This window comes from Pelodiscus sinensis, chromosome 2 (assembly GCF_049634645.1).
Source record: "Pelodiscus sinensis isolate JC-2024 chromosome 2, ASM4963464v1, whole genome shotgun sequence".
In the NCBI taxonomy this organism is placed as follows: domain Eukaryota; kingdom Metazoa; phylum Chordata; order Testudines; family Trionychidae; genus Pelodiscus; species Pelodiscus sinensis.
Window position 1 is genome coordinate 242,230,419 of NC_134712.1, and position 27,359 is coordinate 242,257,777.

At 40.5% G+C, this 27,359-nt stretch overlaps 1 protein-coding gene across 4 annotated transcripts in view; it reads right to left on the reverse strand.

Annotated features, from left to right (window-relative positions):
- Positions 1–27,359, reverse strand: part of DPP6 (dipeptidyl peptidase like 6) — an 865,367-nt gene that overhangs the window by 143,178 nt on the left and 694,830 nt on the right. For all 4 annotated transcript variants that reach the window (XM_075922772.1, XM_006129324.3, XM_075922771.1 and 1 more), the window contains exon 8: positions 1,857–1,977. In XM_075922772.1, coding sequence (XP_075778887.1) covers positions 1,857–1,977 — 121 coding nt within the window. The remainder of the gene's footprint in view (positions 1–1,856; positions 1,978–27,359) is intronic.

A 27,359-nucleotide genomic window follows, 5' to 3' on the forward strand; every position in this document is an offset into this window, starting at 1 on the left:
TTCAGTGTAAGGAGTGCAGAATAAGTCCCTGTATATATATGTTGTATTTAATCATAGAATCATTTACTATATCAGTAAATTAACACAGCTTCAGTGTGATAATTTGTTATAAAGGACCAAACAAAGTCACTGTATCCAAGAAATAACCTGAGTAATGCAGAATAGTAATAGAAATGTAGCCGTGTTAGTCTGGTGTAGCTGAAGTAAAATGCAGGACTATGTAGCATTTAAAGACTAACCAGATGGTTTATTAGATGATGAGCTTTCGTGGGCCAGACCCACTTCCTCAGATTAAATATCATTATTTTATCTGAGGAAGTGGGTCTGGCCCACGAAAGCTCATCATCTAATAAACCATCTTGTTAGTCTTTAAAGTGCTACATAGTCCTGCATTTTACTGAATAATGCAGTAATTGAATAAAAATGTGTGTTGGTGTAACATCAGCATCACTGGGTGGTAGCTTGCTCACTCAGAGTTTGCTGACATGATAAACTCCTTGTGTCAGCAGCATGCCCTGTATGCAGCACAGTCTGAGAGGATCTTAGATACTACATGCTGTTTATCAGCAAAACAGAGATACTGATATGTGCACTTGACCTACAGAGTTGCAAAACAGAAACCTCATCTCTTTAGGAAAAATTAGAATAAATTAGCATTTATAGTCTATAAGCCACTCTAAGTGCAAAATGTTTTACAGGCAAAATGTTGCATACAGTGTTGTTGTAGCCATGTTTGTCCTTGGGTATTAGGTAGAGCTCTGGGAGGGGCATAAGCATCTTTTGCAAAAACCCCTTGTGCAAAAAGAAAGGGCAGAAAATATGCTAATGATATCACGACTCATGCTAATGAGCCCCTCATTAGCACATTTTCTGCCGTAAAAACTCGCAGTGTAGACAAAGCCTAAGTTTGAAAGTGTCTCTCTCTCTCATACACAGAATTCAGGCCAATCAAAGATATAACCTCACCCACCTTGGCCCATTATAGGGACAATGTTAACTGTTAAGTATTCTGTGATACATAACTATTTCATCTTCAACATACATACAAACACGAAAAGCAATTACAAGCTGATGTCCAAAAACTTCATGGATGTGTGTGTATAATTTAGGACCCTGATTCTTTGGGAGTGATGACTACAAAAGGGCTGGTTTTAGTTTCCTGGTTCTTAAGGTCAGTTCTCTACCAGCCTTAGCATTGGCACAGTGCAGAACAGTCTAGATGGGTCTACACTTTGCCAGCTGGTAGTGGTACACAAGGGGATATCTGCCAGCTGAGAATAGGAGGAGTGCAGCTATGGCTCTCCTCCTCTCATAAGACCATTATGTGGAGTAGGAGTCAACTGCCCTGGTTCTGTGCCAGCTGAGGACTTGCCCATGGCAGAGAAATTATCAGCTAACGAGATCTGCACAGCTTCCAGCTCCTTTGTGCTACCTGTCTTGATACAAAAGGGCAAGAGCATCTGGTTCTAGAAGTCTAAATCATAGGAGTTTTTTTAGCAGCTTCTCACCCTTAATTCCCCTACCCACCCTGCCCAATGTCTGCCACTTACTGGGATTAGAAAATAAGCACATCTGATTATTGCAGGTGCCATTACATCATGAAGCAGTTCTGTTCATTAACACGTTGTGATTTATCACCCTTGAAAGAGTGGAGAGGAGCCCTGGAAAAAACTTTTCTTATATCCTTTCACATTATTCCCAGTTCAGCACTTCAGATAAGCATTAGAACTGCTTAATTTCCAACTAATAGGCCATCGTCCCAAGAAATCAAATGCTTCACTTCTAATTTTTACCCAGTTCTCCAAACCTAGAGCTTAAACTCATAACTAACGGCAGCCTTCAATATTGTGTCCTACCTTCATATAGCCAGTCGCTGAGGCCATTGAAAATAACACCTTCCTTTCCAGTGGAGACCACTCGGATGGCTTGCTTCCCCACATGGGCACAGTAATAGATGTTATTCTCAAAGATAAATATCTAATTTGAAGGGAAAAAAGAAAAGAGAACACTGTTAAGCAGGGAGTCCATTATAAAACTGCAGTGCTTTCACAATAATCAGCAGTACATGGCGATAGCTCACTTTTTTACAGTAAGTTTCAACAAAAACAGTCTCAAAGCCCTTTATCTACTATTTTGCTAGCTTCTCAGCTGATTTAAGTTGGGAAAGTTCCATTTACTTTAACAGAATCTGCTGATGATTTGGCCTAACAAACAAGTATTACTTCACTCGCTACTAAAATATTGTCATCACTTCAGATATTGAAATATAGCAGTTAAACAGTAATGATCTGCAGCTTAAGGCCAAGATGTAAAGAATGCTATATGTCCCCAATCAATCCCAAATCATTGTGCTTAGACCATGGGTAGTCTGCAGAATGCTTGCTTATGTAGAGACCGGGCTGGTTCTCCTTGTTTGCAGGTGATAATGTTTTCTTAAAAGATAATAAATACCTTTTTAATAGCGATTTCAATCCAAGGACTGGCTCTAGATGCTACAAGAATGACGAGCACTCATGAATAGGAGGGGAAGTGGGCCGTGTGATTACCAGCAGCTTAGAAAGTGCTCAGGGCAGTCCTTAAGATTTATGGGGCCCTACGCAATTCTATTAAACTGGCGTCGCTATGTCCAACAGTAGCTAAGGGGAGAGCTGCGGATGATGATTTTTTAGAGATGTGATATATAGTCTTTAGCAACATACTAATGAAATATTTTTAAAGCAAATTTTAAACTAAGGTCCCATAGACTAATAGTAAATTCAAAAGTTCTGGTAGCTGTGTTAGTCTGTAAGAGTATGTCTATACTACGGCGTTATTTCAAAATATCGTATTTTAAAATAGTTAATTCAAAATAACATGTCTAGCATTTTGTTATTTTGAAATAGTGCGTCCACACTGAGTGGACACTGAATCGCATTTAAGGCTGGCTGGAACCAGGTCCGGCAGGGCATCAGGTCAGGAGTTACTTTGCATAGTTGCTGCCTGAGGCTATCTGAGGCCTGTGCTTAAAGGGCCCCCCCACCTCCCCAGACAGCCAGTTCTCAGCTTTCCCTGCTTGCTTGCCAACCTTGATGAGGGACAGCAAAGCATTTTGTCTCTGCATGCTCTGGTTGCCCTCTCTCGGGACACCACACCACTCTACAACATAGAGTCAGAGCTGCCACTCTGGTGCTTCTCTTGGACACGTTGCTGCGAGCCTGGCTGCACTTTCTGCAGGCTGCCATGTAGGAGGTCCATCAGGGGGTTGTCAGTGTCCAGGAGGCCCTGAAGGAGCACTAAGAGCGTCCCTGGTCTGCCCCACTGGGGACTTGTGCCCCATTATTCCCTCACGTCCTTCCACATGTCAAATAAAATACACATATTTTCATGAACACAAACTTTCTTTATTTAACAAAACTGGGGCAGGGAATGAAACTCTGGTGAGACTGGGGAAAGGAGGAGAGAGAGGGGAGAAGAGAGGATGGGAGAGGGGAGGAGGAAACCTGGGAGTAGAGAGCTGGAAGGGGGAAGCAAGGGGAAGGAAAGCTCAGGGCTCAAGGGTGGGGGTCTCGCCAGACCAACTTGATTGTCATGCGAACCTGTGCCTGGGTTTCTATGTGGCCTTTGGTGGCCAGTCTGGCAGTTATCCTGCCATAGATGGCCGCATTCCTCCATCTAGTGCAAAGAACATGGACATTGGGGGCATCCCCCCAAACCTGAATAAGGTCCATGATCTCCACCCTAGACCAGGAAGGCGCCTGCCTTCTCCAGGCCCTGGCAGGTTCCTGGGAGCTGGCAGACTGCTCCTGGAGAGCGATGGCGGGCTGGCTGCCAGTGGCTTGCTGGTTCATGTTTTGGGGCCACTGGGTCAGGTCAGTGACTGCTGGCTCTGGGCTGGCAGGATTGGAGCTGGCACAGGCACTGTGGACAGAGTCAACCCCTTTAAGGGCTCTGGAGAGTGGGGGAGGGAGAGGAGTGTTCTTCGTTGAGGCTGGAGTGGCCAGCAGGGCACCCTGGGAAGGCTGGAGGCCCCCTATTTCTAAATAAGTGTCTACACAGAAATTATTTCAAAATAGCTATTTCAAATTTGGTGTTACTCCTCGTGGAATGAGGTTTACTAATTTCGAAATAAGTGCTCCGCTATTTCGAATTAATTTTGAAATAGTGGTTTGGCTGTGTAGACACTAGTAAAGTTATTTTGACATAAGGGCTGTTATTTCAAAATAACTTTGTTGTGTATACATACCATAGGTGAAAAAAATTGCCGTACATGATAACATCTACAGTAAATTCAAAAACTGACAGCATATACCTGGGCTTGGCAAAAGCCTGTTAAATGGCTTCATTACCATTTGAATGGCTCCTTCACAGGTTCAATGTTCCGCTAATAGGTCTAGCAGGCTTTTTCTCTTTTAAATTAATTTACTAGATCCTGTCTAGAGGAAGCTGAGCCACAGATCAGAGATAGGAAGAGACGGGTGGACATTAAGACCCTGTGTCAGTGGTGCCCCAAATTTTCAGATGCTCTATGCAGCTGTATATTCCGTGTATGATGTAAGGACAATCCTGAAACTGCTCCACAAGAAAATCTTTCCATGTGGCCCACATTATAAGGGCTGAGCAATCTTCTCCCATATACCATTGAAACTGCAGGGTAAATATAGGTTGTTGGAAGGTAGTCACCCAGCATGAAATTTGACCAGGATTCAAACATTATATTATATATATATGTAATTACTATTATATTGCCAGCTATACTTTTGAGAAAGGTGACAGGAGAGCCTTTATTCAATAGAGTCCAAGGCCAGAATGGACTAGTGTGATAATCTAGTCCGTCTCATTGTAAGGACAATTACTGGTCAGGACCAAGGGGCCTGACTCTGGAAACCTTTACACACACACAGCTTTACTCAGTCAGAGGGACCATCTGCATGACTAAAGTCTTGTAATGTCATACCTCTAGGGTTTATGAACAGGAAAGAACTCAGACTAACCACATAAAAAATGGTGCCTATACTTACACTTCTAATAATTCATCCTGGTTTTCAATGTTTCATGCACCCGTAGATTTGGTTTTAGTCAATGGGACCAGGTGGGTGCTAGGGCCTTTTGAAAATTAGGCCACTTAATTAGGTGTTTAAATATGGCTGTAAATGCAAAACTGTAGGTACCTATTTTTGAAAATCTTGGACCTTGCCCACAATCTCTGTCATTAACGCTCGCTAAATGCTGATGATCCTGTATCACTGTCACATGCAATACACGGATTTATTTGCTTATTTTCTCTGCAGACAGTTTCATCCTTTTAAAAATAACACTCTAGGTTTGAAAACTACTTTTAAATGTCATTCTATCAGGCTGCAGAGATGCACAGAACAGAAATATCAGCAAAGCCATTGAGTCTGAAAGACAAATTGTTAATGACATTTAATGGAGCTTAAATGTGGGATTTTTATACATTTAATGATATTGGAACAAATGTAAGAATCTGTTCCATGATTCTAGAATACAATTTCCTACATTGTGCTTTTGAAAAGGTAGAACTGGGAAAAATATTTGCTTTCAATTCATGTTTCACATCCTATTACAGTACGTATTTCAACCAAAGATGAGTTGGAATGCTGCCAGAAGCAAGTATAGATCCTAATTTAATTTCAGCAGCTGTTATGTCTCATCTAAAAAGTAGCACTAAATCTGAAACTTTTTTTATTCTTTTCCAGACTAAATGAGCTTTTGAACCAAAAAGAACTGCATCCAAGTAATATATTCTAAAAATAAAAATATGCTGTGACAGATACTAAATGCTCCTGTTTCTCCTGCCTTTATTTTTAGTATGTAGATAAACCAAATGAGAGGTGCTGAGCATATAGACTATTCTATTAACTAATACATTTGCATATGCTGAAGTTTAGGTGTACATAAGAAATCAGGACTAAGCAGAAGAACATACTGTAAGAAGAATACTGAATTTTTCTTTTACACTTCTAAAATCATCTCTCCTCCTTGGATGAAATAAAAATAATAATAAAAAACTATTGTAGTCATGAAAACTAAACACAAATCAAACTCTAAATCACAGAGAACTAGGACACCTGATTATGAACACATTGCCCTTGGTTTAAATCCATTCATGACTTCAGTGAAACTACTCATCTTACAGACTCAGGCTCAGAGGTGTCCAAACTTTGCTCAGGCACACTGTAAACTAGCAAAGAGACCAAAGGACTACAGCTAATTTGCATCAAAGAGAATAAATTGTGGCCACTGGGCATGTGTGGTAGCAGGACGGTATATTCATCTGTCAGGCAAATAACTATCACATCATGGCTACTAATGCAATCTAAGGAATATTCATTATAAAAAAAACACTGTTGCACCACATTTGTATGAGCCTTAGGGTTGTGGGAATTCCTGTGGGTTCTGCATCCCAATGGCACAGACAGAAGGTCCCAGGACTCCCGGTGAGAGTACACTGTGGGTGTTGTACAAATTCCCTTCCTTCACCGAACTAGTGGTTCTTTAAAAAATTATATTGCTCTCCACACAAAGCCTAGTTCTCTCTGGGATTGGTCAGCTTCTAGCAACTCCCAATCTCTATTGTGAGACAGGCAGGATAGTCTTATAGTTATGGTACTAGCTTACGACTTCACATACATGGATTCAATTCCCTGTTCCTCCACAGACTTCCTGTGTGACCTAGGGGAAGTCTCTCCCTTTATGCCTCAGTTCCCCATCTGTAAAATGAGGATAACAGTCTTTCCTACTCCACAGGAGTGTTGTGAGGATAAACACCTTACACACTGTGTGATGCTCAGATACTAGGTAATAGGTGACACATATGTACCTAAGATAGATAGCCACATTTATTGCTGTCTGGGTTTTGGTGACATTCATTGTATGTACCAAAGACGTAAGGCAGTGCACCATTAGTTGTTAATATAAGGGCTATTTATTTAGACTGTGGTAGCACTAGTTTTTTTCCAAAGCTATATGAAGACACTTCTTCTGAACAGAAAAGCCTCCCAAAAGGGAGAAGGTCAGATCATAACTGGCCTCCGGGCACTTTTCCAACACCTTTTTTCTCCAGTGAAAGGAAAGAATAGGGGTCCTCTAGACTCACAGCTCTTATACATTCAGGTAGAGCTATTGGTTTAACTTTAGATGGCCCTGTTTGAAAATTGTGGCTGTAGATTTTGAATTTTAGGTCTATCCCCATTTTCACTGAAGTCCATGTGAGCTTTTCCAGTCACATCAAAGGGAGATGGATTGGGCACTTGCAGACTTACTGTGCTACTTTCCTAGACAACATCATCCTTTCTATGATATGATGAATAGCAATGAACACAGTATATTCTGGGGGCCTTGTCACTGTACAGGAGGACTCCATTTAGTCCTCTCTAGCTGAGATTTATTCCTCTTTTCTGCAAAGTTCACTCAATCAAGCATCCAGATCAGAAGGAATTATTCAAGTGATGCAACATGCTCCTTGCTCAGAGTTTCACAGTAATTGAAAAAGAAGGACTTGCCATACTTTGGATGTTACTTACTTTTCAACAAATCTATTGGAAAAGTAAACTACTGTAATCCGAGTTATGATCTTTTTACACTTTTGCACAGTGATGCCCATATTTCTTTACTTTTTGCATCCTCAGAGCTTTGCTACACTAAGCAGTGTGCACATTGCATCAAGTAGGCTTTTTGGAAAATCAATACAACATTTTTACTTTAAAGTAACTTCCGTGGAATCCAGAATCAAACTGCAGCACCTCATAGAGAATTTAAAATTATCCTCTTAACTACAGTGCTTTGTACTCTGAAAATGTCAGCCATAATCAAGATAAAATGTAACAGAAGCAGCACATGGAAGACTTCTGTGTAATGTAGTTTATAAATTAAGAAAAAGCTTTTGAACTTTCGCTATCCATCAAAAAGCAATGTCTTCATGTTACTTCGTATCCCAGGTTACAGAGATATGATTTTATGAAATACTATTGCAATATTGTATTTTCATTTTTTATATTAGAAGAGAAATATGCCTAATATAGGCAGAGTACTTTAACTTAATCAGTACATAAGAATGATTTATAAAACAATATTTTATAGACATCATTTCTACACTATTTTATGTTTACGTATAAAGAAGTATATTTCACCTCTATCATAATGTATGGCAATTAGATGATTTGATCTGACTCCCATTAATGAGAGGGAAAACAAGCACTACATTTCTGGTTTCCTTTCTTTTTTCTGAGATAGGCAGCATGAATATAGTCAATTAAAAACTTCCATACACTGACAGACTGGAAAGACTGGGGCAGTTTAATGGAGACAAACAATGAGGTAAGACATAATAAAGATCTGCAAACTAACAAATGGCAAGAGATGGTAGATGGGGCACTGCTATTTACCTCTTTTTAAAAACAAGGGAACTTTCAATGAAAATGAAAGACATGAACGTTTAAAATTGATAAAATGATTCTCCCCTTCTCCCCTAAATGTATAATTAACCTGCAGAACTCACTGGCATGAGATATAATCAAGGACATGAAACCCTCTTTTATATCAAATGATTGGACATCTATTTATATAGATAACAAAACATTCACAAATACTATTGTCAAGGATGTTCCCCACTCAGGTCATTTGAGTGCAGAAGGTGGGGCCCAAAAGAGACCTTAAAATACTTTGCCATTTAAGGCTTCTGTTTAAAAAACTCCCCAAGGTTACAGACTTCCTGACCCAGGTGGTACACCGCTACCACCCAAGTACAAAAACCCCTTGAAGCCAGGAAGAAGCACTTGGGAACTTTTCCTTGTGGGGTAATACCAAGATTTTAACACTCCCTTAAGAAAGCGCTTGAAAACAAACTAATTTCTTAATAGCTGACTTACTGTTGAGGCACATGGACACAGAAATTATAGTCTGAAAAAGAGGATATTTGGTAAAGCATACTTGGTTGCTAGGCTTTACAGAACAAATAAAGAAAAAAAGATTAAAGCACAGAGAACTGCTTCCCTGGGATTCAGTTTCAATTACAGTATACAGGCAGGAGGGTTACACAGAGGAGTTTGACTAAACTAAAACCAAAGGGTGCATCTAGACTACATGGCTCCATCGACGGAGCCATGTAAAGTAGTTTACTCGACATAGTCAATGAAGCAGGGATTTAAATAATCTCCGCTTCATTAAAATAAAAATGGCCACCGCGCTGCGCCGACAATCAGCTGATTCGTCACAGCGCAGCAGTCTAGATGCGGCGTGGTCAACAAGGGAAGCCTTTGTTGACCGCTCTGGTAAACCTCATTTCATGAGGCCTACCGGAGCGGTCGACAAAGGCTTCCCTTGTCGACTGTGCCACGTTTAGATTAACGCGCTGTGCAGGATCAGCTGATTGTCGGCACAGCATGGTGGCCATTTTTATTTTAATGAAGCGGGGATTATTTAAATCCCCGCTTCATTGACTATATCGAGTAAACTACTTTACATGGCTCCGTCGATGGAGCCATGTAGTCTAGATGCACCCAAAGAAAATAACCTGATTGCATGTAACTATAAATATTCTCTATTCTATTTACATCTCTGTTGTTCCAAAATGTAGGTTTCTTTTCTTAGACATGGATATTTCTGGGAAATCCATGCCTTATTACTGCTTAGTCCATTTCTCTCCCAGCTCTTGCTGACTCACACACACAGAAAAAACGTAAGCAGGCAAAAACTTGTTTCATTCAGTCTGCAGACTATTTCTAAGATTCCCAAATGGCTCGCACCTCCATTCAAAAAGTTAGAAGTCCACAAATGAAAAAAGGTTGAAAACCACTGGTCTAGAATATATGACCAGTCTGATTCAGCATGAAAACTGTGGGGTTTTTCCAATGAGATAAGATTGGGCCATCTCTTTTTTTTTTCCTGTCCCAGGAAAAAGGGTGCCAAAAATGTAGCAAAAATCTGAACATACAAGAAGCATATTCCCTCAGCTCTAACCCTTTTAACAAATATTACGGTTTAAACTGCCACAAAATATAGCCTGATTCATTTAAAATATATGAGGGTTTCTTCATGAACGTGGCTATGGAAAACTCAGTTTTTTAATATTTCTGCAGTCATTGTTAGGTTTCTAAGAGAACTTTCTCTTGCTGACCTGGACCTACCATAGTATTAACAATATTAAGCTTTAGTCATGAAAATAGTGGAATAAACTGAACATTTTGAATGTGTGACATTCTATGAGCATTATTACAAGAATCTCTTTAAGATTAATGTAAACTACTAGTCAGCACTGAGCAGTGCTGTTTCATATCCTGCCCCTTGCTATAGCAGTACAATCCCTGTTCCTTGTCAAAAAAATCCAACACAGGTGAGTGGATTTCCAATTTCCTTACAAGACGACAGAAAAATCAATTTACTCCTTTGTATTTTTACTGCTTCTATTTATTTTCCAATTTGAGGGCAGAATTCTAAATTGATGTTCTGTTTCCCCTATAATTTCCAGTGTGTATACCTTGTCAAGTAAATGAGCAATATCACCCAAATTTATCACCATCAGGCATAAGCCTTATGTTCTGACTGTTTATTGCATTGCATTATAGACATTGTTACAGGGAACTTTTCATACAAGTTAAAGGGTACCTCCTTTGACATTTTGAGCTTTATGTTTTCCTTTTTTATTTTTTTACCTGTGCTTCATATTTGTACTCTTGCATTTGGAGGAAAACATTCATACCCACCCAGGAGTCCACTGACTTCAACAGGTCAGTCCAGTTTAAGTCTCTGCCCACACCAATACAACCGAAGAATCAGGGTTTTAGGCCTGATCATGTTTGGGCTTTGGCTTTATTGAGAGCACCATAGAGGCCTAACATCTTGGCATTTCACATATTTTAAAATTGAAAACCATCTCAAATCAGCCCTCAAATTCCAGTAAACTGAAAAGGCACCAAACTAACATGTCTCATTGATAGGCAGGGAAAATATATAAGCAGGTCAGCATTCTGCCTATAACTAGATTCTGCTAGCTACACTGCACTCTCTCTCTCTCTTGTTTTTTAGCACTAATGACTCATTTCTCCCCTAATGAATTCTCTCTCTTTTTTTTTAAATTGGCAAACTAGTTTGCATGATGGAGTCTTTTGGCAGAACAAACAACACAATGGTCCGAGGACTCTATACTTTCTAGAAAAATGTTCACACAAAATTCCATAGAACTGGTGAAAGTGTAACCACGTACAATCTGTATTATCATGATCATTTATTATTTACATTATTGTAGTACTAGAGGCCCCAACCAATATCAGGGCCCCACAGTGCTGGTTGTTGTATCCTGAAGAAATGAAGCATACGGAGTTTAAAAGACTTGCCCAAGGTCACCCAGGAATTCCATGCAGAGCCAGGAGTTACACCCACATCTCCTAAATCCCAATCCAATGCCTTAATCACAAGACCAGACTCTTTTTAGTTATCATGTCAGTGATTAAACAATGATGACTGGAAGTCAGAACAGCCACATGTTCCCCTGAATTTCCAGTCTCACCCTGTGCAAATCACTTAAACGGCCAAATCAATTTTAAAATTAGACTTCTGCCTGAAAGTATTTTAACTATTACTGTTACAATCACCACCTTCCATAAAACCATTGTAACTAAAAGATTAGAGAAAATTAAAAGTTTTGAAATTTCTTGTTCCACACATTGGACAGCAATCTATTTTCGCTGTTTGTCCCATCAGTTATGCATATGAACAAAGCTTCATCAAAAATTATAAGAATGCAGGATTAGAAGGGACCTCCTGGATCATTGAGTCCCATCAGGTGGCTACTGCAGGTAATCCTGCCATATAAAAACTAAAAAAACAACAATTGGTCTAGTAGCACTTTAGAGACTAAAAAAAAAATGTAGATGGTATCATGAGCTTTCGTGGGCACAGCCCACTTCTTCAGATGACCAAAGTTTGAAGAAGATTAAGAAGATGAAGAAGTGGGCTGTGCCCACGAAAGCTCATGATACCATCTACATGTTTTGTTAGTCTATAAAGTCCTACCAGACCATTTGTTGTTTTTTAAGTTTATCCTGTACAGACTAACTCGGTTACCCCTGAAGTTTCTATATCTAAATTAGTTAGGTTATTTACCCCCACTACTCCTGTTGGGAGGCTGTTTAAGAACCTCACTTCTCTGACGGTCTGAAATCTTAGAATGTCCAGCCTAAACTTATTCATGGCCCATCTGTTTTTGTGCCAGAATTGTCCTTTAGCATAACTAGCTCTTCTTCCTGCCTTGTATTTACCTCAGATGTACATACAGGGAACAATTCGGGAAATGGCCACTGTCAGAAGACAGGATATTGCTAGATGGACTTTTGGTCTGAGCCAGTATGGTTGTTCATAATCAGATCCCCTCTCAGTCTCATTTTGTCAGACTAAATCAGACGAGCTCTTTTAGTTTCCCTCATAACATAGGTTCTCCATTCCCTTGATCATCCTAGCAGTCCTTCCTGCACCTGTTCCAGTTTGAGTTACTCTTTCTTAAACATGGGTGACCAGAAATGTACAGTCTTCCAGATCAGATCTTATCTGTGCTTTGTAGAGGGGTATTAATACTTTCTTATCTCTACTGGAAATACCTTACCTAATACATCATAGAAAACACTTCAGCATCGTCTTGTTAACATATTTTAGCCAACCACACATGCAAAAATGATAGGTACTGAGATATTTTGTTGAATGGTGTAATTATTATGCACTTATTTATACAGTCTTCATCAGTGCAGCATCTGAAAGCAGGGGAAACAACAGCCTGTGCAGTCCCCTGGGCTGCAGGGGGGTGGAGTTGGTTCCATGCTCATGGAAGGGATAGAGCCTCACATGGAAAGGCTGGGGATCGGGGCATTGTGTCCCAGCCCTCTGGGACATTCAGAGCACACCATGCCAGCTCCCTCCTGCCCTCTGCACTGTCCAGAGAGAATCATGCCACCCCTCAGTCCTTAGAGTCACATGGATTGTGTCGCGTGGTGCTCTGGCAGCTATTTAAAGGGCCCGGGGCTCTGGCCACCACTATTGCCACAGGAGTAGTGGAGGTGGCTGGGAGCCTCAGGCTCCTTTGAATCTCTGGGCCCTGGGGCAACGGCCCCATTACCTTCCACTCCCTTCGTGGGTGGGCCTGTCCGAAATCCAGACAAATATATCCTCTCACATATCCCTCTCCTAGAATGTAGGGAAGTACAGTCCCTTTACACACACTAAGTGATTTGCCCTATGTCCTCCAGGAAAACTGTGGCAGAGTCAAATCTTAGGCCAGGTCCTTATCCTCATAGGCACTTAACCTTTTATCTGACTCTTATTTCTGCAAAGCTGGGGCCTCAGGCTTTGCCTACACTGCAGGGAAAAGTCAGAAAAAGATACACAAATTGCAAACTGCAATTTGCATATCTTTTTCCACTTTTCTTCTGAAAAAGGCTTTTCTGACATTTGGCCTGTCTATATGGGGCCAAATGTCGGAAAAAAACCCTCTTTTGGAACATCCCTTCTTCTTTGTAGAATGAGGTTGACAGGGATGCCGAAAAAACACATCATCTTTTCCAATTTTTTTTTCTGGAAAAACAGACACATTCCTTGGACGTGGCAGAACTTTTTCAGGAAACCTTCAGTATCCCGGAAAAGCCCTGCAGTGTAGACATAGCCTTAACCAGCTTGCAGTGAACTCCATGGATGTTTTGTCACTGAAGTAGGCTAGAGCAAGACTGGGCCCCATGGCTGCTTATGAAGAACCGTCTGTTTCAAGATTCCTTGTACTTCCCACTTCCAGTTCAACACTTTGATGATACCTTCTGGGGGCTTCAGCTCTTCCGCTCTTGAATGAAACCCAGAAACACAGGGTATGTCTACACTGCAGCTGGAAACCCATAGCTGGCTCATGCCAGCTGACTTGGGCTCACAGGGGTCTGGCTGAAGGGCTCGTTCAGTGTGGCGTAGATGTCTTCAAGATGCCATGGGATAGGAGGGTCCCAGGGCTCTGACTAACCCTGGAGCCTGAACATCTTCATGACAATTAACCATCTTCTTAGTCCAAGCCCACAAGCCCGAATCAGCTGGCATGGGCCAGCCACTATTGTCTAGTTACAGTGTAAACATACCCAGAGGCCCACGAAAATGAAAAACAATAAAGAGAAAAAGTTCCTTGCTCATAGGTGCGGGAACTACGGATGCTGCAGCACCATGTGGCTTGAAGTGGCTTGCAATTTGGTTTAATGGTTCACTGCATCCTCGCTGTACAAAGTATTTCCGTGACAGATTTACATTTGGAGCCAGCTCGCCCATCTTTGCCCATAATCCACTTTGAGACACATCAGAGAATCACAAGTGTGTTTTCTTTGGGGCACATAAAAACCTTACAAACATTGTACAGAAAATGTCTTGTCACTTTGCCTTTACTAGTCTTCCATCAAAGGCAGCAGCATAAACCTATGTGATCAACTAGCAATCAACTCTAATGCCTATTGCTGATTGAGTATGCATTATTTAATGAGTACTTCACCAGTATATCTTTTCTTTTGGCTCTACAAAACAATCCAACCTTTGATGTTTAGCTCACTTCTATTAATAAATTCTGCTGCTGGTGTTGTTCTTCATGCATTTGACACAATTATGCCAGATCTTATCATTTCTTCAGATAGATTACAACAAAACTGCAACTCTTGTTTTCACTGACAAACTTCAAGACTAATGAGCATGACTTTTGCTGACATGTGGCATTTTCAATTAGTTTTTAAGACTATTGTTTAAATTTGACAGCAGAGGGAAAAAAAAGTTTTGAAAATGGAACTAGACATCACATCTCCAGAAATTATGGAATTTTTTACCCAAAAATGGTCAATATTTTGCATATTAGGAAAGAGAAACAGACAAGATTAAGGTGGAGGTATGGGAAGGAGGGGATTGTCAAGAGTGTTTCTTTATAAGCGGCATAGTCCAGCCTTCCATTAACATCTTTACTTCCATGCAAATTTGCCATGTGATCAACCACATATGATAATTTCATTGACACCAAAGTCACAACTCTTCATACAGAGATTTAGGTCTGAAACTCTCATTTATAATAAGTGAAAAGTAGCAGCTAAATTGCTCCTTAGCAAGAAGAGAACATGGAGGAATTCAATTGTTTTGGAGGGAACAGTGTATAGTTGCATAGACCTTGCTACAAAAAGGGAAGGAAATAGTGTCCTCAGTTCTCTTGACCCAAGCATACACAATTAGATAGCTGGATAAGTTCAGACTGGAAATAAGGCATACATTTTTAATTGTGAGAGTAATTAATCATTGAACAATTTACCAAGAGTCATGGTGGATTCTCCATCAATGTCAATTTTTAAATCAAGATTGAATGTTTCTCAAAAAGATCTGTTCTAGCAGTTACTTTGGGGCTAATTCTATGACCTCCATTATACAGGAGGTCAGACAAGATGATCACAATGATCCTGGCCTGAGAATCTATAAAATCTTGGGGACTGGAACCCTCAGATCTGCCACTATTTTCAGGAGCACTGGCTAGATGCACTAGAGCAGATAGGAGAGCTGTAAAGCAGGTCAGGCTATGTCTACACTGTAGCCTTCATCTGGAAAAGCTTATGCAAATGAAGCATAGAGTGGAATATTCCCACATTTTATTTACATAATTAATTAGCAGCCATTTTTGCACAAGAGGCTTTTGCACACAGCTCCTTTTTGAGAAAAACCGCCTCTTGTACAAGACTCGTTCTTCCTGAAAAAATGAGGGGGGGGACGGGACAAAGAGGAGCCATCTACACAGTTCCTTTTTGCGCAAAAATGGCTGCTAATTAATTATGCGAATGAAGCGCAGCAATATTCCACTCCATGCTTCATTTGCATAAGCTTTTCCGGAAGAAGGCTACAGTGTAGACATAGCCTCAGAGCCACTCAAGGCCTTCTGATAACAGAGGAGGCAGGAAGGAAGGACAGCAAGTGTGTCACATGAAATCTGGTCTGAATTCCCAGGTCTGACTTTTGTGTAATTTCAGGTATATAATTTAATGTCTCTGTGCCTCAGCTCTCTCTCTATAAGGGCAGGTGAGAAGATAGATTGAGAAATATTTGTGAGATGCTCCTACTGTATAGCAATGATGAAGAGAGACGGATCTTCTCCTCTGACAAAATAGGGAGAGAAGGACAGATTCCTGGCCCCAGCAGCCACCTCATGGATCAAATTCTGCTCTCAAATGCACAAGGGCTACCAACAGAAGAATTCTAACCAAGAACTTTCAGTGGGTGAAAAATAATTCAATCATTCTTCAACATAAAAATAAACAATTGCTTGTTTTTGAATTCCAATAGTGTGGAATTCCAATAGCTCCAATCAGTTCAAAACACCGTTGTGCTAGGCGTTGTATTAATACATAGCAAGAGATTATCATTCTTCCTAAGGGCTTATCATTTCAGTTTACGAGAAGACAAAGCAAGTAGGTAGAAGCAATCAACTTGGGCATAGGTGGAAAGGAAGATCAGAGTAACTGAACTATGAACATTTTTAATAGGCTAGTTGTGTGCACAGTTTAAAGCAGTGTATTTTTCTTGGCTTGTAAGTTAAATACACCAAATAAATACACCACCATAGCTGTAAGATGTACATCAAAGTAAGTTTTAATGAGGGATTTGTAGGAAAATAGGGAAGTGACTTTAAAGATTTTGTTCTTTTGTAAAAGAAGTTGATTTTAGAAAAAGAACATATGTAAACAAATTCCTTTTGGGTTATACTATTACTTTAGGAAGCATTTTCTGTAAAACCTCACGGACTATATTTCAGCCTCTGTGATGCTAAGGTATTTCTAACAATGTACATCTGCTCTTACATTTACTAAGATACAGATCCTGGAAGTCCATTTTAATAGTGTGTCCATGGCTTTTGGCTGCATTGACAGCTTGAAAGCACTTTTTAGAAGAGCTGTTGAGACTGCTTTTTGAAATCAGAAGGATTTGTGACATACTGCAGGTTTCAAAGTTCTACTCTGAGAATCTATAATTGCCAAAACATATATGCATGTTAGTCATATATACCAACTGCATCTCATGGAACTCTATGACCTGACATTATCATCCAAAATTTCCCTTGAAGGACATGCACGGAAGAGTCAGCATTTTTATCCTGGCACTCCCAGCCTAGTCTGTATATATTATATATCTCCACATGCTTCTTCAGGTTTCTTTTAATTTTACATATTTCATCGTTACAGACTGCCGTGCATTTCACATTTATATTCTGTGAGCAAGCTGTTCCATATACTACATGAATCCTAATCAGGCCTATAATTTGAGGTGTCCAGCAAAATCAACAGATATAGTACTTTTGGAAATGTCTTTAAAATATATTGTTCTCTCTTATTTCTTGAAGAACTGAAAAGAGGTTTTATGCTATATCTTTTAATAGAGCGACCACTGACTGAAATTCCTTGACCCTGTTTTTAATAAGGTTATTTTAATTTATAACTGCCTTGTTTCATTATTTAAAGTGTATATATGCAAGTGTTCCTTTTATTACGGAACTCTGATTGTGCTTTTAAATTGTGTGATGGATTATCTTGTTGTTCTGTAACCTAATACCAGTGTTCACTATGTAGGGCAACATTGTAAATTAGATTTCTTCATCTGGGATGATACACTGTTTCACTGAAAATATTTTATTATATTATAATGTCTGACTAAGAAGAGAGCATTTTCTTGTGGCTGGCATACAGAACTGAGAGTTGTGATTCTGGGCTCCTGCACCAACACGTTAAATCATTGTGGATAATTCACTTGATTGCTAAAAAGTCAGCAGGAAATATGTTGACATTCCTTTAAAAAAAGTAATTAGAAATGTAAATCACTAATGTTTGAGAAATCAACTGGCTTATTTCATTCAGCTAGATGGCACCATAGGGTATATAATTCCATAGATAGATAGATAGATAGATAGATAGATAGATAGATAGATAGATAGATAGATAGATAGATAGATAGATAGATAGATAGATAGATAGATAGATAGATAGATAGATAGATAGATAGAGAATGGCTTCTAATTGCACTTAATGAAGATGAGGCTTCCACCACTGCGCTGGAGAGACCATTCAACAATCCATTATGGTTCACTCTTTTGCTCAGCTCTTGCCTCCTAGCACCCTAATCTTCTTACACTACATTGATGACATCTTCATCATATGGACCCATAGGAAAGAGACCCTTGAAGAATTTCACAAGGATTTCAACAACTTCCATCTCACCATCAACCTCAGCCTGGTTCAATTCACACAAGAGATCCACTTCCTTGATACTACAGGACAATTAAACAATGGACAAATTTCTACCACCCTATACTGGAAACCTATCAACCGCGACACTTACCTTCATGCCTCTAGCTTCCATTCCAGACACATTTCTCGATCTATTTTATACAGCCAATCCCTAAGATACAACCCAGATTTGCTCCAATCCCACAGAAAGAGACAAACACTCACAGGATCTATACAGAACATTCTTTAAACTGAAATACCCACCCGGAGAAGTGAAAAAACAGATCACCAGAGCCAAAAGAGTACCCAGACATGAACTACTTCAAGACAGGCCAAAAAGAGAAAACAACAGAATTCCACTTGTCATCACCTAGGCTATGTCTACACTGGCCCCTTTTCCGAAAGGGCATGTTAATTTCACAGGTCGTAATAGGGAAATCCGCGGGGGATTTAAATATCTCACTTAAATACTTCAACGTAGGAATAAGAGATCCTCCGGAAAAGGGCTTTTTTCCGGAGGATCGGGGCCAGTGTAGACGCTCTTTTCCGGCTTTTCTAAAAGCCGGAAAAAAGCGGTGGACATTTTTATTTAAATGCCGCAGGGGATATTTAAATCCCCCACGGATTTCCCTATTACAACCTGTGAAATTAACATGCCCCTTTCGGAAAAGGGGCCAGTGTAGACGTAGCCCCCTAGGGCGTGTCTAGACTACATCCCTCTGTCGGCAGAGGAATGTAAACGAAGCACTTCAAAAATGCAAATGAAGCGGGGATTTAAATAATAATTCAATAATAATAATAAATGCATAATTCAATTTTCAGGATCTTTCGAGAAAGCACCCCATTTTCAAAAGAACTGGGTCTAGATTGCAGTTTATTTTGAAATACCGCTTTTTTGAAAGAGCGCCATTACGTGATTATGCGAATGAAGCGCAGGATATTTAAATCCCCGCTTCATTTGAACTTTCGAAGTGCTACATTTACATCCCTCTGCTGACAAAGGGATGTAGTCTAGACGTAGCCCTACAGTCCACAAATTAAACCCCTCCAACGCGTTATCAACAATCTACAACCTATCCTGGAAAATGATCCCTCACTCTCACAGGCCTTGGGGGAAAGGCCAATCCTTGCCTACAGATAACCCCCTAACTTCAAACAACCACACAACACATCTTTCCAGTAACCACACAACACATCTCTGTCATAATCATCCAGGAACCTACCCTTGCAATCAGCCCCAGTGCCAGCTCTGCCCACACATCTACACAAATGATTTCATCACTGGACCTAACAACATCAGCCATTACGTCAGGGGCTCATTTAACATCATATCCACTAACATGGTCTATGCCATCAAATGCCAGGAATGCCCCACTGCCATATATATTGGCCAAACTGGACAGTCTACGAAAGAATTAATGGACACAAATTATATATCCAAAAAGGCAACACACACAAACCTGCTGGAGAACATTTTAACCTGCCCAGGCACTCATTAATGGATCTTCAAGTCACCGTGTTGTTTCAGGCCAATCCCATAAGCCAAATAGACAGGGAAGGGTTGAAACTGAAGAATTAAACTTGTAAATGAAGTTATCAGAATAGAATGAATAGAGATATCGGCTGGCTCGCACACTACCTTCCACATCCTAATGACTTAACCAACCAAACAAACAGTAGAGGTGCTAATTGTTCTTATCAGCCTCTTTTAACTACTTGAACAATCTATTGACTGTCTTTTTTCTCCTTTTTTCCTCCCCCCTCTTCCCTTATTTATTCTTGGATCTGGACTTATAATACATCAGTCATCTGAAGAAGTGGGTTAGGCCCACAGAAGCTGATGATACCATCTACATGTTTTGTTAGTCTTTAAGATGCTACTACACTATTCATTGTTTTTTAAGTTTTGCTTGAAATCATTCATTCAGGAGCAATGCTCTTGAACTTCTAGGGCCAAGTAAGGCCCCAGTGAACTTGATTTTTTGAGGTGGTATTAGTAATAGACTTTTCTTTGTTCCAAATCAGACTCAGATGATCAAAGAGATGTAGTTTGAACTGGACATGGATGAAGACTTGTTCAAGTATAGGAAGAGAAAATTTCCTCTTTTTCTGAGATATACTACTACACAAGCATTTGGTAAATACCACAGAGTAGAGGACAAGCCAAAGGGAAACATGCAGTACTGATAATGCAGATTTGCAACTATACATGTCAGAAACTTCCTATGCTTTGAAATATTGCCACAGTGAAGGAAGTGTCCTGAGTTTGAGGGCTACAAACAAGTTGTTGTCATTTAATGCACTGAGCATAGTTGCTAAGGTAACCATGTGGAACCTAATGTAGTTGATGTACTTGTTGATACTACAAAGATCAAAGCTAGGTCACATCCCTTCCTTGGATCTGGGAATCAGGAAGTACCATTGTTTCAGTGCATGGCAAGGAAAGAGACACATTGGATGAGGATCCATGGTAACACCTATCTTCCTGTCTTCCCCTTGAGAGAATAACTGGATAAGGAACTGTGTACACTGCTCCTAGGCTGCAAAAACCTATGCAAACAATCATAGAATCATAGAATACTAGGACTGGAAGGGACCTCGAGAGGTCATCGAGTCCAGTCCCCTGCCCTCATGGCAGAACCAAATACTGTCTAGACCATCCCTGATAGACATTTATCTAACCTACTCTTAAATATCTCCCGAGATGGGGATTCCACAACCTCTCTGGGCAATTTATTCCAATGTTTGACCACCCTGACAGGTAGGAACTTTTTCCTAATGTCCAACCTAAACCTCTCTTGCTGCAGTTTAAGCCCATTGCTTCTTGTTCTATCCTCAGAGGCCATTAACAAGTTTTCTCCCTCCTCCTTATGACACCATTTTAGATACCTGAAACCTGCTATCATGTCATAGAATCATAGAATCATAGGACTGGAAGGGACCTCGAGAGTTCATCGAGTCCAGCCCCCCGCCTCAAGGCAGGACCAAGCTCCGTCTACACCATCCCTGACAGATGTCTATCTAACCTGTTCTTAAATATCTCCAGAGAGGGAGATTCCACCACCTCCCTTGGCAATTTATTCCAATATTTGACCACCCTGACATTTCCTAATGTCCAATCTAAACCTCCCTTCCTGCACTTTAAGCCCATTACTCCTTGTCCTGTCCTCAGAAACCAAGAGGAACAAATTTTCTCCTTCCTCCTGTGACACCCTTTTAGATATTTGAAAACCGCTATCATGTCCCCCCCCCTTAATCTTCTTTTTTCCAAACTAAAGAAGCCCAGTTCATGAAGCCTGGTTTCATAGGTCATGTTCTCTAGACCTTTAATCATTCTTGTTGCTCTTCTCTGTACCCTTTCCAATTTCTCCACATCTTTCTTGAAATGTGGCGCCCAGAACTGGACACAGTACTCCAGCTGAGGCCTAACTAGTGCAGAGTAGAGCAGCAGAATGACTTCAGGAGTTTTGCTTACAACACACCTGTTGATACAACCTAGAATCATATTTGCTTTTTTTGCAACAGCATCACACTGTTGACTCATATTCAACTTGTGGTCCACTATGACCCTTAGATCGCTTTCCGCCATGCTCCTTCCTAGACAGTCACTTCCCATCTTGTATGTATGGAACTGATTGTTCCTTCCTAAGTGGAGCACTTTGCATTTCTCTTTATTAAACTTCATCCTGTTTACCTCTGACCATTTCTCTAACTTGCTAAGGTCATTTTGAATTATGTCCCTATCCTCCAAAGAAGTTGCAACCCCACCCAGTTTGGTATCATCTGCAAACTTAATAAGCGTACTCTCTATCCCAATACTACATCATTGATGAAGATATTGAACAGTACGGGTCCCAAAACAGACCCTTGCGGAACTCCACTTATTATCCCTTTCCAGCAGGATTTAGCACTGTTAACAACAACTCTCTGACTACGGTTATCCAGCCAATTATGCACCCACCTTATCGTGGCCCTATCTCAGTTATATTTGCCTAGTTTATCAATAAGAATATCATGCGAGACCGTATCAAATGCCTTACTACAGTCTAGGTATATGACATCCACCGCTTCTCCCTTATCCACAAGGCTCGTTATCCTATTAAAGAAAGCTATCCGATTAGTTTGGCATGTCTTGTTCTTCACAAACCCATGCTGGCTATTCCCTATCACTTTATTACCTTCCAAGTGTTTGCATATGATTTCCTTAATTACCTGCTCCATTATCTTCTCTGGGACAGACGTTAAACTGACCGGTCTGTAGTTTCCTGGGTTCTTTCCTTCCACCCCTGTTCATTTGCCCCAGTCTCTTTCTGTCTACATCATCTGGCTGCTAGACACTGCATCTCCCCCATAATGTTTCATTCAAACAGGACAGATTTAATTGTTTTGGAAAGGCTACCCTTTTCACCTTGTTGCTAACAAGCACACCAAACCAGATTAATTACATATGGCAGACTGCAGCTTAGTATTCATTCAGATGTCATCACAATGGAAAATATAGGAGAACAGCAGTATGAAAAATTAATGAAGCAGAATCTATGATACAGTGCTGGAAACACACACTCCTACAGGAATTATATTCTCAAAGCAGATCAAAGGCCCTGTTGGATTAGAAGCAACAACAGATGATTCACTTACTCCTGTGAAAGAGGTCTTCCTCAGTTGATATCTGCTTAGCACTTCTGCCTGGAACTAAGCTAGACTGACAGGCATGAATTCAGGCAAAAAAAAAAAAAAATCTAATTACAGGAGTCAGTCTAGTTTAGTTCCAGGTGCCATCACTTACCCAACATTCCACAACTGAAAAACCCTGCTAGCTTGGACACACATACTACAGAGTTGAATTAATTCAACATCAGCCATATGGAGAAATTAAACAGATCTGTCCTAGTCCTGTACAGTAGCTTCTGTGATTCAATTCTTCAATATGTATATTCAGTGAAACCTTTGTTATCCGGCACTCTGTTAACCAGAAAACTTTGTTAACCGGCATTGCACCCAGACATAACACTGTCGCATCTTCAGGCGCACAGGCCTGGCTTGGTTTACCATGATTGGACTAATAATTTTGTATTTAAAAAGTACTAATCAGCTTTAACTCAAAATAGAAATGTGAGACCAACTGCCTCACACTACAAAACTACCAATATTAAAAACTCAAGTTTTACTATTATTGTCCATTGGTTTTTCCTAGATTGATGGGACCCTCAGATAACTGGAATTTTTAGATAATCGGAACGCTCTAATCCCCAAGCATGCCGGATAACACAGGTTTTACTGTACACGGTTGTTTTACTTTTCTCCACACTGCACTTTCTATACAGTGCCAGCGATTACAGGGAGCTGTTCACGTTCATTAATGTTCATTGCTTGAGCACTTTTAAAACCTGAATCTGCCAGTGGCTGATGTATGCTTTTTATTCCCAGCATAAGAATTTCAGTGAATTTGAGATGTCTTCTTGAAATTACTACACTTTGTTTCAAACACAACTTTCATCATCATCATCATCATCTATTTTTTTAGCACTGACTTCCTGCTCAGAGCTGAACAAAGCACAAAAATAAAAGTGCCTCTTCCCCAAAGAGCTTACATTTGAAAAGATACATTGACTTTTGTGGAAATAAAAGAGGAATGAGTTTCAATAATCATGTAGATTTGTAATAAACTTCAGGGTAAAAAAAGTTGATTGGCTGCTATGGACAGACACAATCCCCTTCCATGTTTCTCATGCAATTTAAAAAGTCAGTGGAAATGGCAAAGAAGTGATGGGGCCAAGAGCACCAGCATAAATCATCACTCTTCAGGCTAGGATGAGAAGTATAATCAGAGGAAGAGAGGACATTTGAATTATAATTCTTGGCTGTAGAGGGCTCCACAGAATTGCACCTCCAGCATCCAACCCAGGACTGCATCATGAATATCAGTTTGGATAGCAGTTATGAATTCACATAGAAAAAAAATCTTAAATAGCAATTATGACACATGGCCAGAAGGGGTGAAAGAACTTGTGGGTTAAATTACCCTAATTCAATCTTTTGGGATATTGTGGTTTTGTATATATGTATATTGTTAGAGACAAACAATGTCATCAAACAGTCCGTCTGTGCTGTTTGCTATTAATGCAGAAATCAAAAGGAACTCTTAACTTATCAATGAACTGTAAATACAGTGATATCACTGTGTTCATCTCTCTTGGAAATATATAGCCATTCATCTGCAAATGGTGAAAAAACAGCAATTGCTTTATGTTAATTTATGCAGCTAATTACTGGTGATATATAGGAAACAGGTCTATTTTAGAGTCTCCATGATTGTCTCTCGTTTACCTAAAGTTTCCAAGCTCTGAAAAGGAGGCCTGGTACGATATACAGTTCTCTTGGGTCCTGAACCTTTATATCTCTATCAACTTGATGCTTCATGCAGAGAAAGCTTAAATCATAAGATTGAGATCTCCAGTCCCACCTGGATCACCCTGAATATGGACATTGGACTATAACCTATGGACTAATTCTGAAAGAACTCTTTGCAACTATAAAGCTCACCACCTCTACTATGAGTCTGATTTCAGAACTGTACTCATGTCTGTATGTAAATTGATTTGTTAAATCATGTTCTCTTCTCTTTTTAAATAAATATTAGTTTATTTAGTAAGAATTGGCTATAAACATGTATTTGGGTAATATCCAAAATATCCATTAACTTGACAGGTAATGTGTCTGATCCTTTGAGACTGGTAGAACTTTCTTGTATGATGAATAAGATTGTCAGCAATCCTCACAGTATTTGACTTGGGTGTCTGGGAGGAGGCCTAAGGCTGGCTTGCTTTAAGGCAACTGTGATGTTGGCTTATGGGTAACCAGTAAGGTAATATAGAAGCTGTTTTGTGCTGGTTTGATAAATCTAAATATTGGAATGTCCACCAGCTTTGGGGCTTCTCTGCCCCTTTCTTTGCAGTGTATCCTAAGGCTACTTCTACACAGCTGCATTATTTCAGAATAACTGATGTTATTCCAAAATCACATGGTATGCGTCTACACGACGAGCCTTTATTTCAAAATAATGTCGAGCTGGAGGACTTCTTACTCCAACTCCTGCAACACTCATTTCATGGGAGGTAAGGGAAGTTGAAGAAAGAGTGTTTTTCCTTCAACTTCCTGCTGTGTAGACAGCACCAAAAGCCAAATTAAGCTATTTCAACTTCAGCTATGCAATTCACACAGCTGAAGTTGGATAACTTAATTCAACGTTAGCCCTGCTGTGTAGACGTACCCTAACTGAGTAACCTTAGTGTGGCTTCTTTGGGACCCCAGGCACAGCAGCATATCAGCAATCCCTCTGATTTCAACATGGGAGTTGAACAAGTTTTGTGAAAAGTGTTTTCACCTTGTGGAGACACATTTTGTAGGCACTATTTCTAAGGCATTTCCAGAAAATCATGCCAGTCTAGACATAACCGTGCAGTCTAGTGGCACTCAGATGACAGAAACACTCAGATGTTTCTCTCCTTTAGTGTATTTTTAATTTTCAAACAGTGGAGGAAGAATTGTTGCGAAGTATTTATTTCAGTGGGTCAGAAGTGAAATATATTTGCACTTTGTATTTGTAACTCAAGTAGATTTTCTCAGCTATGATATCTGTTGCTATATAGCTAGCTACACAGGTGCACATGACACTTTACAGAATAAGATGCCTCTATAAATTGATCCTATTGATCATGCCCTAAGGAGTTTTTAATCTAAAACAGACAGATAACATAACAGGAAAAGACAAAAGAAAACCTGGACAAAGGGAAATTGCTCCCGGGAAAGGATTTTTACAAAGACTGCAGATCATTTAGGGTATGTCTATACTACCCCGCTAGTTCGAACTAGCGGGGGTAATGTAGTCATCCGCAGTTGCAAATGAAACCCGGGATTTGAATTTCCCGGGCTTCATTTGCATGAAGCCGGCCGGCGCCATTTTTAAATGCCGGCTAGTTCGAACCCCGTGCCGCGCGGCTACACGCCGCACGGAGTAGCTAGTTCAGATTAGGCTTCTAATCCGAACTAGCTGTACTCCTCGTGTAGCCGCGCGGCACGGGGTTCGAACTAGCCGGCATTTAAAAATGGCGCCGGCCGGCTTCATGCAAATGAAGCCCGGGAAATTCAAATCCCGGGCTTCATTTGCAACTGCGGATGACTACATTACCCCCGCTAGTTTGAACTAGCGGGGTAGTGTAGACATACTCTTCGTTTCTTTCTGCTTCAGGTTTTTTTTCTCTCTCTCTCTCTAATATAATTAGGCACACAAGACAGAGGAAGAGCTGACATTAGTGACTGAAGAAAGGGATATTTTAAAAAAATAGCCACAAAAAGGATAAAATACTGGAGCCAGATCCTCCACTCCTATTATTGTGAAGCAGCACATACCAGCTGGAAAGCTGTCCTAAATGGGGAGACAGCTTTCCCCTCAACAGAGGGGAATCCCAAGCTGGTGCAAAGCCAGTGTAACTGGCTTCATGTTACCTGTCCCTTCCAACCCATAACATTCCTGGCTTGCATAACATGGCTGGCATCAAATTATCATATTCAGGGCTGCCAGATCTGCCATTATTTTTTGAGGCTTCTTTGCTTGTTCTTCTGAATGAGTGGATTGATAGAGTCAAAAACATTTTCTGCTCTGGGTGACAAAATACCTGGTGGAAACACTACAGCTTAGTGTCAGATCCAAGGCCATTTTGGCCTTCCACTGGGTCAGGATTGGGGGAGCAAAAATAAGACTTACAGCAAGCTGCCTTCTCCCATCCCTTCACTGCTCTCACTTGCATCAAGTATAAGCTCAGGACACACAGCTGAAGTCTGAGCCGAAGTTGTTTACAAAGACTGGGGAGATTCAAGAGAAATACATATATAGTCTGTTCTCCTCTTAATGTGAGAGAGAGACTGGGTGAAACTCTTAGACCCGTGGTCCCCAACATTTGCATGCGCCCGCCAGGTGCTCGGGGCTGGCCTGGCCCCGGGCACATGGCGCGGCGCTTGCGGGGAGCGTCGGCCCCGGGCGCGCGGCACTTGCGGGGAGCGTCGGCCCCGGGCGCGCGGTGCTTGCAGGGGGGAGGGGGAAGCACCGGCCCC